The 11,553-nt window shown below is 58.0% G+C and overlaps 2 protein-coding genes and 3 non-coding genes across 6 annotated transcripts in view; all 5 read left to right on the forward strand.

The window, feature by feature from the left end:
* The window catches only part of LOC121345399 (vesicular glutamate transporter 1-like), a 6,444-nt gene extending 2,839 nt beyond the window's left edge, over positions 1–3,605 (forward strand). Inside the window, exons 5-9 of the mRNA XM_041422253.1 lie at positions 135–221; positions 596–735; positions 1,310–1,456; positions 2,019–2,151; positions 3,523–3,605. Coding sequence (XP_041278187.1) covers positions 135–221; positions 596–735; positions 1,310–1,456; positions 2,019–2,151; positions 3,523–3,605 — 590 coding nt within the window. The remainder of the gene's footprint in view (positions 1–134; positions 222–595; positions 736–1,309; positions 1,457–2,018; positions 2,152–3,522) is intronic.
* Positions 3,606–4,771: 1,166 nt separating this feature from the next.
* On the forward strand, positions 4,772–10,467 carry RPL13A (ribosomal protein L13a). 2 transcript variants are annotated; one of them, XM_041422251.1, is made up of 7 exons: positions 4,772–4,927; positions 5,183–5,248; positions 6,746–6,847; positions 7,557–7,642; positions 8,394–8,453; positions 9,854–9,976; positions 10,362–10,467. In XM_041422251.1, the coding sequence occupies exons 3-7, from the start codon at positions 6,775–6,777 to the stop codon at positions 10,446–10,448; spliced, it is 429 nt and encodes a 142-aa protein (XP_041278185.1). In that variant the 5' UTR covers positions 4,772–4,927; positions 5,183–5,248; positions 6,746–6,774; the 3' UTR covers positions 10,449–10,467. The 2 variants fall into 2 exon arrangements, with proteins under 2 accessions (XP_041278185.1, XP_041278184.1); XM_041422250.1 differs by lacking the exon at positions 5,183–5,248 and adding an exon at positions 5,846–5,911 and having other exon boundaries at positions 4,886–4,927.
* On the forward strand, positions 4,992–5,071 carry LOC121345400. Its single transcript, XR_005953964.1, has one exon. It is a non-coding gene; the product is annotated as a small nucleolar RNA Z195/SNORD33/SNORD32 family (small nucleolar RNA).
* LOC121345401 lies at positions 5,664–5,743 on the forward strand. The gene has a single exon (XR_005953965.1). It is a non-coding gene; the product is annotated as a small nucleolar RNA Z195/SNORD33/SNORD32 family (small nucleolar RNA).
* On the forward strand, positions 7,899–7,969 carry LOC121345402. The gene has a single exon (XR_005953966.1). It is a non-coding gene; the product is annotated as a small nucleolar RNA SNORD34 (small nucleolar RNA).
* Positions 10,468–11,553: the final 1,086 nt, after the last annotated feature.

Consider the following 11,553-nt stretch of genomic DNA (forward strand, 5'->3'; position numbering starts at 1 on the left):
TCATGTCCACCACCCTCCAGGGGGTTGGGGTCTCTGGGGAGTGTCTGGGGTCCCGGGGGTCTCCGGGGGGGTCTCCGGGTGGGTTGTGGGGGGGTTGGGGTCTGCGGGGGTGCCCCCAGTGACGCCCCCCCCAGGCTCGTACGCGGGGGCGGTGGTCGCCATGCCGCTGGCCGGGGTCCTGGTGCAGTACACGGGCTGGAGCTCCGTGTTCTACGTCTACGGTGAGACCCCCGGGACCCCCAGAGCCCCCCGGGATCCCCCAGGATCCCCAGAGCCCCCTGGGGGACCCCTCCCAGTGTTCCCAATGCTCCCAGTAACCCCATTAACCCCCAGGCAGTTTCGGGGTGCTCTGGTACCTCTCCCATTGATCCCATTGATCCCAGTGACCCCTCCCAGTGCTCCCAGTTCCCCCAGTAACCCCATTAACCCCCAGGCAGTTTCGGGGTGCTCTGGTACCTCTCCCAGTGACCCCAGTGACCCCTCCCAGTGCTCCCAGTTCCCCCAGTAACCCCCAGCAGGCAGTTTCGGGGTGCTCTACCTCTGTCATTGATCCCAGTGACCCCTCCCAGTTCCCCCAGTAACCCCAGTTCCCCAGGCAGTTTCGGGGTGCTCTGGTACTTCTTCTGGGTGCTGGTGTCCTACGAGAGCCCGGCCCAGCACCCCACGATCTCCCCCGAGGAGCGGAAATACATCGAGGAGAGCATCGGGGAGAGCGCGGGCAGCAACCCGCTGCTGGTCAGACTGGGAGCACTGGGAGCACTGGGAGGGGTCACTGGGATGGGCATCGGGGAGAGCGTGGGCAGCAACCCGCTGCTGGTCAGACTGGGAGCACTGGGAGGGACTGGGATGGACTGGGAGGGGTCACTGGGATGGACTGGGATGGGCATCGGGGAGAGTGCGGGCAGCAACCCGCTGCTGGTCAGACTGGGAGCACTGGGAGGGACTGGGATGGACTGGGAGGGATCACTGGGATGGGCATCGGGGAGAGCGTGGGCAGCAACCCGGGGGGGGTCAGACTGGGATGGACTGGGATGGACTGAACTGGGGTGGGTTACTGGGAGCATTGGGACGGGCACTGGGAGCACTGGGGAGCAATGGGAGCACTGGGGTCACTGTGGGCGTGGCTCGGGGCGACTGTGGCCACGCCCCCCCCAGCTGGCCACGCCCTGGCGGCAGCTGGTCATACTGGGAGTACTGGGAGGGACTGGGATGGGCACTGGGGGGTTACTGGGGGCACTGGGAGCACTGGGGTCACTCTGGGGGTCGCTGTGGGCGTGGCCCGGGCTGACCCTGGCCACGCCCCCCGCAGCTGGCCACGCCCTGGCGGCAGTTCTTCACCTCCATGCCCGTGTACGCCATCATCGTGGCCAACTTCTGCCGCAGCTGGACCTTCTACCTGCTGCTCATCAGCCAGCCCGCCTACTTCGAGGAGGTGTTCGGCTTCGAGATCAGCAAGGTGGGCCCCAAAAATACCCCAAAATACCCAAAACCAGCCCAAAAATACACCCCAAAAAAATCCCGCGAAAAACGGCACAGAAACAACCCAAAAACCCAAAAACGAAAAAAACCAGCCCAAAAACCGCCAAAACCAGCCCAAAATCCTGCTGCTCATCAGGGACCCGCCTGCTTAGAGGTGTTCGGCTTCGAGATCAGTAAGGTGGGCCCCAAAAAACCACAACAACACCCCAAAATAGCCCAAAAAGCCAGAAAAAAAAAAAAAAAAAAACGCAAAAACCCGCACAAAGCCCCACAGAAAACAGCCCAAAAACCCCCACCAAAAAATGCCCAAAACCCCAAAAACACAGGTGGCTTTGCTGTCAGCCCTGCCCCAATAATTGAATACAATAGTAACAAATTCCAATAAATGATATTATTTACAGATAATTAATTTATTTCTGTATTTCAGGGGGGTTTGCTTTCAGCTCTCCCCCACCTGGTGATGACCATCGTGGTGCCCATCGGGGATAATTCATTTATTCAGTTATTTTATTTTATTTTATTTTATTTTTTTGTTTTAGGTGGGGTTACTCTCGGCCCTGCCCCACCTGGTGATGACCATCGTGGTGCCCATCGGGGGCCAGATCGCCGATTTCCTGCGCTCCCGCGGGATCATGTCCACCACCAACGTGCGCAAGATGATGAACTGCGGCGGTCAGTGACACCGGGGAGACACTGTGACAGTGACACTGAGTGAGTGTGACAGTGACAGTGACAGTGTGACAGTGACAGTGTGACAGTGTGACAGCGGGATCGTGTCCACCACCAACGTGTGTAAGATGATGAACTGCGGCGGTCAGTGACACCGGGGAGACACTGTGACAGTGACACTGTGTGAGTGTGACAGTGACAGTGACAGTGTGACAGGGACAGTGACAGTGTGACAGGGGACAGGGGCAGTGTCACAGCGGGATCATGTCCACCACCAACGTGCGCAAGATGATGAACTGCGGCGGTCAGTGACACCGGGGACAGGGACAGTGACACTGTGACAGTGTGACAGACACTGTGAGAGTGTGACAGTGACAGTGACAGTGTGACAGTGACAGTGACAGTGTGACAGGGGACAGGGGCAGTGTCACAGCGGGATCATGTCCACCACCAACGTGCGCAAGATGATGAACTGCGGCGGTCAGTGACACCGGGGACAGGGACAGTGACACCGTGACACCGTGACACTGTGACAGTGTGAAAGGGGATAGGGACAGGGGCACAGTGTGACAGTGACAGTGTGACAGTGTGACAGCGGGATCATGTCCACCACCAACGTGCGCAAGATGATGAACTGCGGCGGTCAGTGACACCGGGGGGACACTGTGACAGTGTAACACCGTGACACTGTGAGAGTGTGACAGGGACAGTGTGACACTGTGAGAGTGTGACAGTGACAGTGTGACAGTGACAGTGTGACAGCGGGATCGGACACTGTGACAGTGACACTGTGTGAGTGTGACAGTGACAGTGACAGTGTGACAGGGACAGTGACAGTGTGCCAGTGTGACAGCGGGATCGTGTCCACCACCAACGTGTGTAAGATGATGAACTGCGGCGGTCAGTGACACCGGGGACAGGGACAGTGACACTGTGACAGTGTGACACTGACAGTGTGACAGTGACACTGACAGTGTGACAGTGACAGTGACACGGTGACAATGTCATTGTCCCCTCAGGTTTCGGGGTGGAGGCCACGCTGCTGCTGGTCCTGGGCTGTCAGTGTGACAGTGACAGGGACAGAGACAATGACAAAGTGACATTGTCCCCTCAGGTTTCGGCATGGAGGCCATGCTGCTGCTGGTCCTGGGCTGTCAGTGTGACAGTGACAGGGACAGAGACAATGACAAAGTGACATTGTCCCCTCAGGTTTCGGCATGGAGGCCATGCTGCTGCTGGTCCTGGGCTGTCAGTGTGACAGTGACAATGACCATGTGACGGTGACACTGTGACAGTGTGACAGTTACAGTGACACGGTGACAGTGTGACAGTGACAGTGACAGAGACAATGACAATGTGACATTGTCCCCTCAGGTTTCGGCATGGAGGCCACGCTGCTGCTGGTCCTGGGCTGTCAGTGTGACAGTGACAATGACCATGTGACGGTGACACTGTGACAGTGTGACAGTGACAGTGTGACAGTGACAGTGACAATGACAATGTAACATTGTCCCCGCAGGTTTCGGCATGGAGGCCACGCTGCTGCTGGTCCTGGGCTGTCAGTGTGACAGTGACAGTGTGACAGTGTGACAGTGTGACAGTGACAGTGACAATGACAATGTAACATTGTCCCCGCAGGTTTCGGCATGGAGGCCACGCTGCTGCTGGTCCTGGGCTGTCAGTGTGACAGTGACAATGACCATGTGACGGTGACACTGTGACAGTGTGACAGTTACAGTGACACGGTGACAGTGTGACAGTGACAGTGACAGAGACAATGACAATGTGACATTGTCCCCGCAGGTTTCGGCATGGAGGCCACGCTGCTGCTGGTCCTGGGCTGTCAGTGTGACAGTGACAATGACCATGTGACGGTGACACTGTGACAGTGTGACAGTGACAGTGTGACAGTGACAGTGACAATGACAATGTAACATTGTCCCCGCAGGTTTCGGCATGGAGGCCACGCTGCTGCTGGTGGTGGGCTACTCGCGCTCGCGCGCCGTCGCCATCTCCTTCCTGGTGCTGGCCGTGGGCTTCAGCGGCTTCGCCATCTCGGGTGGGCACCGGGGACACGGGGGGACACGGGGGGACACGGGGGGACGCCGCGGTGACGCCGCTGCCACCCCCGGCAGGCTTCAACGTCAACCACCTGGACATCGCGCCGCGCTACGCCAGCGTGCTGATGGGGCTGAGCAACGGCGTGGGGACGCTGTCCGGCATGGTGTGTCCCCTGATCGTGGGGGCCCTGACCCGCCACAAGGTGAGGGACACTGGGGACACTGGGGACACTGGGGACTCTGGGGATCGGGGAGGGAACCGGGCAGCCAGGGGACCGCGGGGAACCGCGGGCGGGCGGCGGGAGGAGCGCGGGGCGCGGCCGCGTGCAGCGGCCTGAGGGCGCGGTGAGGCCCGGGCGCGGTGAGGGCCGGGGTTGGTCCCGGTGAGGGCTCGGGGCCGGTGGGACCCGGGATTGGTACCGGTGGGTCCCGGTGCCGGTCCCGGTGCGGTCTGGGGGCTCTCCCGGTGCCGGTGGGTCCCGGTGCCGGTCCCGGTGAGGGCTCGGGCCTGGTCCCGGTGCGGGCTCGGGCCCGGTCCCGGTGCGGGCTCGGGCCTGGTCCCGGTGCCGGTGGGTCCCGATCCCGGTGGATCCCGGTCCGCTCCCGGTACCGCTCCCGGGGCTCACCGGCGCTCCCCTCGCCGCAGGTTCTGGTGATCGATGGCCGCGGGCACCTCCTGGGGCGGCTGGCGGCGATCGTGGCCAAGCAGGTGCTGCTCGGTGAGTGCCGGGAATACCGGGAATTTACCGGGAATACACCGGGAACAATTCACCGGAAACGACCCCGCGCCGTGATGAGCCGCTGTCGGCTGTCGAGTTTGGCGACAATGAGAGGCGCCTCCATGCACTACCAGCTGAGCGCGGGGGAAAACCGGGGAAAAACGGGGATAAACAGGGAAAAACGGGGGGAAAACGGGGATAAACGGGGGAACCGGGGGGAACCGGGAGTGCCGGGGAGTAACGGGCCGTCCCCAGGGCGCCGCGTGGTCGTGGTGCGCTGCGAGGGCATCGCCATCTCCGGGAACTTCTACCGGAACAAACGTGAGTGCGGGAACGGCAGGGGGGGGGATCGCGGGTTTGGGGGGGAAATAGCAGATTTTGGGGAGAAATCCCGGAGGTTGGGGGGGGGGGCTCTCCCGGTGCCGGTGGGTCCCGGTGCCGGTCCCGGTGAGGGCTCGGGCCTGGTCCCGGTGCGGGCTCGGGCCCGGTCCCGGTGCGGGCTCGGGCCTGGTCCCGGTGCCGGGGGGTCCCGATCCCGGGGGATTCCGGTCCGCTCCCGGTACCGCTCCCGGGGCTCACCGGCGCTCCCCTCGCCGCAGGTTCTGGTGATCGATGGCCGCGGGCACCTCCTGGGGCGGCTGGCGGCGATCGTGGCCAAGCAGGTGCTGCTCGGTGAGTGCCGGGAATACCGGGAATTTACCGGGAATACACCGGGAACAATTCACCGGAAACGACCCCGCGCCGTGATGAGCCGCTGTCGGCTGTCGAGTTTGGCGACAATGAGAGGCGCCTCCATGCACTACCAGCTGAGCGCGGGGGAAAACCGGGGAAAAACGGGGATAAACAGGGAAAAACGGGGGGAAAACGGGGATAACCGGGGGGAACCGGGAGTGCCGGGGAGTAACGGGCCGTCCCCAGGGCGCCGCGTGGTCGTGGTGCGCTGCGAGGGCATCGCCATCTCCGGGAACTTCTACCGGAACAAACGTGAGTGCGGGAACGGCAGGGGGGGGGATCGCGGGTTTGGGGGGGAAATAGCAGATTTTGGGGGGAAATCCCGGAGGTTGGGGGGAAATTTCGGGTGGGAAATCCCGGGTTTTGGGGGGGAATCCCGGATTTTGGGGGGAAATTTCGGGTTTTGGGGGGAAATTTCGGGTTTTGGGGGGAAATCCCGGGGTTTGGGGGGAAATATCAGATTTTGGGGGGAAATTTCGGGTTTTGGGGGGAAATTTCGGATTTTGCAGGGAAATTTCGGGTTTTGGGGGGAAATCCCGGGTTTGGGGGGAAATCCCAGAGGTTTGGGGGGAAATCCCGGGTTTGGGGGGAAATCCCGGATTTTGGGGGGAAATTTCGGGTTTGGGGGGAAATATCAGATTTTGGGGGGACATCCCGGATTTTGAGAGAGAAGTCACGGATTTTGGGGGGAAATAATGGATTTGGGGGGGGGAAATCCCGGATTTTGGGAGGAATCTCTCAAATTTTGGGAGGGAAACCCCGGGTTTTGGGTCCTGTGAAGGTTCCGGAAGGTTCCGCAGGGCTCTCCAGGGGGGCACTTGGGGGTCTGGGGGTTTCGGTGTTTCCTGCCCCGTTTTTACCGATTCTGCCCCGTTTCGGTGTTTCCTGCCCCGTTTTTGGTGTTTCCTGCCCCGTTTTTGGTGTTTCCTGTCCCGTTTTTGGTGTTTCCTGCCCCGTTTTGGTGTTTCCTGCCCCATTTTGGTGTTTCCTGCCCCGTTTTTACCGATTCTGCCCCGTTTCGGTGTTTCCTGCCCCGTTTTTACCGATTCTGCCCCGTTTCGGTGCTTCCTGCCCCGTTTCCCGCAGTGAAGTTCCTGGCCTTCCTGAGGAAGAGGATGAACACCAACCCCTCCCGGGGCCCCTTCCACTTCCGCGCCCCCAGCCGCATCTTCTGGCGCACGGTCCGAGGTGAGGGGCCCAAAAACACCCAAAAACCACCCAAAAAACACCCAAAAACTCGCTCGGGATGCAAAAAACTGAGAAATGCCCAAAAAACCTGCCTCAGCATGCTGAAAAACCCCAAAAAAACTCCCTCAGAATACCCAAAAAACCCCAAAAAACTCCCTCAGAATACCCAGAATCCACCAAAAAAAATACCCAAAAAAACTCCCTCAGAATACCAAAAAACTGAAAAATACCCAAAAAAGCTCCTTCAAAATACCCAAAAATACCCAAAAAACTCCCTCAGAATACCCAGAATCCACCAAAAAAAATTCCCAAAAAAGCCCCAAAATTCACACAAGAAACCCCCAAAACCTCCAAGTCCTCAAAACCCCTAAAATCACTCCTAAATACCCCAAAGTCCCCAAAAATATCCAAAATCTCCCCAAAAAAGTTCCCCTCTAAATCCCCAAACCCTCCCGCAAAATCTCCCTAAAAAAACCCAAAAACACCCAAAAAAAAAAAGAAAAAACCCTGAAAATCCCCCAGAAACCTCCCCAAAAAAACCCAAAATCCCTGTCTGACCCCAAACCCCCTGTCTGACCCAAAATCCCCATTTTTCACCCCAAAATCCCCGTTTTTCACCCCAAAATCCCCATTTTTCACCCCAAAATCCCCGTTTTTCTCCCCAAACCCCCTGTCTGACCCAAAATCCCCGTTTTTCTCCCCAAACCAGGCATGCTGCCCCACAAGACCAAGCGGGGCCAGGCAGCGCTGGAGCGGCTCAAGGTGTTCGATGGGATCCCCCCTCCCTACGACAAGGTGGGACCCCAAAACCCCCCAAATTCACCCCAAAAATCCCCTCCCCAAAAGCGCCCTGATTCACCCCAAAATCCCTCCCAAAACCCCCCTGGTTCACCCCAGATTTTCCTCCCAAAATCTCCCTGATTTACCCCAAAATCCCCTCCCCAAAAGCGCCCTGATCCACCCCAAAATCCCCTCCCAAAACTTCCCAGATTTACCCCAAAAATCCCCTCCCCAAATTCCCCAAATCCCCCCAAAATGCCCCAAGCCCCCTCGGTGTCGATGATGTCATCTGTACCTACATTGTTTGATGGCTGCTGAGAAAAACCAAACTCTGAGACACCGCGGGGCCCGGAACGGGTTAAATTCACCCAAAATTGGTTAAATTCACCTAAAATGGGTTAAATTCACCCAAAATGGGTTAAATTCACCTAAAAATCTTATTAAATTCACCCAAAATGAGTTAAATTCACCCAAAATGTGTTAAATTCACCTGGAATGGGTTAAATTGACCTAAAATTGATCAAATTCCCCTAAAACTGATTAAATTTCACTAAAATCTGACCAAATTCCCCTAAAATTGATTAAACTCTCCTGAAACGTGATTAAATTTCTCCAAAATCTGATGGAATTCCTTTAAAATCCCCCCAAAAAAAACCTGGTAAAACCCCACCAAACCCCCCTAAAATCCCTTAAAAATCCCACCCCCCCAAAAGTCCCCAAAAGCACCCCCCAAAAACCCCAAAACGCCCAAATTTGGGTTCTGCAGCGGAAGCGCATGGTGGTGCCGGCGGCGCTGAAAATCATCCGCCTGAAACCCACGCGCAAGGTGAGGAGGGGGGATTTGGGGGGGTTTGGAGGAGGGACAATGGGACATTTGGGGGGACTGAGGGACATTGGGGGGGCAGAGGGACACGGGGGGACGCCCCGGAATTTGGGGCCTGTCACTCACTGCTCGCCTGGCCCCGCCCCCTCCCTTCGGCCCCGCCCTCCTCTTCAATTTCCCGCTCTCTCCCCCTGGCCACGCCCCCTCCTTTTCCCGCTGTGTGTGTCTGTCTCTCTCTCTCTCTCTCTCTCTCCCTCCCCCATTGGCCGCCCGCCGGGCCCCGCCCCCGCGGGCGCGCGGCGGGCGCTGATTGGCGCAGACGCGCGAGGAGTGGCAGTGGGTGTTCCTGATCGCCGCGCTCGTGCACTACGGGGGCGTGGCCTTCTACGGCGCCTTCGCTTCCGGGGAGCCGCAGCCGTGGGCGGAGCCTCCGCGCGAGGAGGCGGAGCCGCTGGCGCCGGGGGGCGTGGCCAGCGACGAGGAGGAGGAGGAGGAGGGGGAGGGGGAGGAAGGANTTTTTGGGGGGTTTTTACGGGATTTTGGGGGGATTTGGGGGGATTTAGGGGATTTTAAGGGGATTTTGGGGGGATTTATGGGATTTGGGGGTTTTTTTAGGGGAGTTTTGGGGGGATTTTACGGGATTTTAGGGGGATTTGGGGGGATTTAGGGGATTTTAAGGGGATTTTGGGGGGATTTATGGGATTTGGGGGTTTTTTTAGGGGAGTTTTGGGGGGATTTTACGGGATTTTAGGGGGATTTGGGGGGATTTAGGGGATTTTAAGGGGATTTTGGGGGGATTTATGGGATTTGGGGGTTTTTTTAGGGGGGTTTTGGGGGGATTTTACAGGATTTTAGGGGGATTTGAGGGTTTTTTCAGGGCGACTTTTGGGGGGTTTTAAGGGGATTTTTGGGGGGTTTTAGGGAAATTCGGGGGGATTTTATGGGATTTGGGGTTTTTTGGGGGGGATTTGGGGTTATTTTGGGGGGTTTTTTTTGGGATTTTGGGGGAATTCAGGGGATTTATGGGATTTTTGGGGTTTTTTTGGCTGGTTTTGGGGGTTTTTTGGGCTGTTTTTTGCGGGTTTTGGGCCCCCCCTGATCTCCCAGTGCCCCCAGTTTGCCGTGCTGGGTCCGGGGCAGGTTTTTGGGTGGGTTTTTGGGGTTTTTGGGTGGGTTTTTGGGGTTTTTGGGTGGGTTTTTGGGGTTTTTGGGTGGGTTTTTGGGGTTTTTGGGTGGGTTTTTGGGTGGGTTTTTGGGGTTTTTGGGCCCCCCTGACCCCCCAGTGCCCCCAGTTTGCCGTGCTGGGCCCGGGGCAGGTTTGGGTGGATTCCCTGGGTTTTTGGGTGGGTTTTTGGGTGGGTTTTTGGGGTTTTTGGGCCCCCCTGACCCCCCAGTGCCCCCAGTTTGCCGTGCTGGGCCGCCTGGCACACGAGGTGGGCTGGAAGTACCGGGACGTCACCGAGGCCCTGGAGGAGAAGAGGAAGGAGAAGGCCAAGCTGCGCTACAGCAAGAAGAGGAAGATGATGGTGAGGGAAACGGGGGAAGAAACCCAAAACCGGGGAAAAAAACAAAATCGGGGAATTTTTTTTTCCCTCTTGCTCCCCTTTATTCCTGATTTCCCCATTTTCCCCCTGTATTTCTCTTTTTTTCCCCCCATTTTTACCTAATTTTCCCCCTTTTCTCCCCATTTTTCCTAATTTTCCCCTGGTTTTCCCCCATTTTCGCTCCCTTTTTCCCATTTTTTCCTGCTTTTCCCCCATTTTTCCCAATTCCTTGGTTTCTCCCCCACCCTTTTTTCCCCGGTTTTTCTCCCATTTTTCTCAATCCTCTCGTTTTCCCCCCCCCCATTTTTCCCAATTTCCCCATTTTTCCCCCTTTTTCCCAATTCTCCCGTTTTCCGCCCCGTTTCAGAGCCTGCGCCGCCGCGCCGAGCGCAACGCGGAGAAGAAAGCGGCGCCGTTCACGGCCGTGCTGCGCCAGCACGGGCTGCTGCTCTAATAAACCAAACTGGGACAAACTGGGTTATACTGGTTCTTACTGGGATGGGCTGGGACAGACTGGGTTATACTGGGAGGGACTGGGAGGGACTGGGAGCAGAGCGGCGCCGTTCACGGCCGTGCTGCGCCAGCACGGGCTGCTGCTCTAATAAACCAAACTGGGATGAACTGGGAGAGCCTGAGCCTTACTGGGATGGGCTGGGATGGACTGAGATGGACTGGGTTATACTGGGACAGACTGGGATGGGCTGGGACAGACTGGGATGGGCTGGGTTATACTGGGACAGACTGGGTCATACTGGGTTATACTGGGAGGGACTGGGAGCAGAGCGGCGCCGTTCACGGCCGTGCTGCGCCAGCACGGGCTGCTGCTCTAATAAACCAAACTGGGACAAACTGGGTTATACTGGTTCTTACTGGGACAGACTGGGATGGGCTGGGACAGACTGGGATGGGCTGGGACAGACTGGGTTATACTGGGAGGGACTGGGAGCAGAGCGGCGCCAGCACGGGCTGCTGCTCTAATAAACCAAACTGGGATGAACTGGGAGAGCCTGAGCCTTACTGGGACAGACTGGGATGGACTGGTTCTTACTGGGATGGGCTGGGAGGGTCTGAGTCATACTGAGAGGGACTAGGATGGACTGGGGGTGTCTGGTTCAAACTGGGTCATACTGGGATGGACTGGTTCTTACTGGGACGGGCTGGGAGCATTTGGGTCAGACTGGGACGGACTGGTTCATACTGGGAGTGGCCGGGCTGTGTTTTGGGGAGGTTTCAGAGTTTTTATTGAGCCACGGACAGGTGACACCGGAGCTGCCACGGCCACTGCAGGGGTCAGCGGTCACTCGGGGTCAGAGGTCACTCCGGAGGGTCAGTGGCCAGTCGGGATCAGAGGTCAGTCCATTGGTCACTCGGGGTCAGAGGTCACTCCGGAGGGTCAGTGGTCAGTCGGGATCAGAGGTCAGTCCATTGGTCACTCGGGGTCAGTGGTCACTCCATTGGTCACTCCAGTGGTCACTCAGGGTTGGCGGTCACTCCATTGGTCACTCCAGTGGTCACTCAGGATCAGAGGTCACTCCAGTGGTCACTCAGGGTCGGCGGTC

The sequence above is a fragment of the Onychostruthus taczanowskii genome, unplaced genomic scaffold (genome assembly GCF_017590055.1).
Source record: "Onychostruthus taczanowskii isolate IOZ18803 unplaced genomic scaffold, ASM1759005v1 scaffold722, whole genome shotgun sequence".
NCBI classification, from domain to species: domain Eukaryota; kingdom Metazoa; phylum Chordata; class Aves; order Passeriformes; family Passeridae; genus Onychostruthus; species Onychostruthus taczanowskii.

What these genes read in the sequence shown, in the direction of transcription:
- RPL13A (XM_041422251.1), top strand. Translation starts at nt 6,775, where the DNA reads ATGAACACCAACCCCTCCCGGGGCCCCTTCCACTTCCGCGCCCCCAGC. An exon ending in CTTCTGGCGCACGGTCCGAG is followed by an intron (nt 6,848 to 7,556) that starts GTGAGGGGCCCA and finishes TCCCCAAACCAG; the next exon opens with GCATGCTGCCCCACAAGACC. An exon ending in TCCCCCCTCCCTACGACAAG is followed by an intron (nt 7,643 to 8,393) that starts GTGGGACCCCAA and finishes TGGGTTCTGCAG; the next exon opens with CGGAAGCGCATGGTGGTGCC.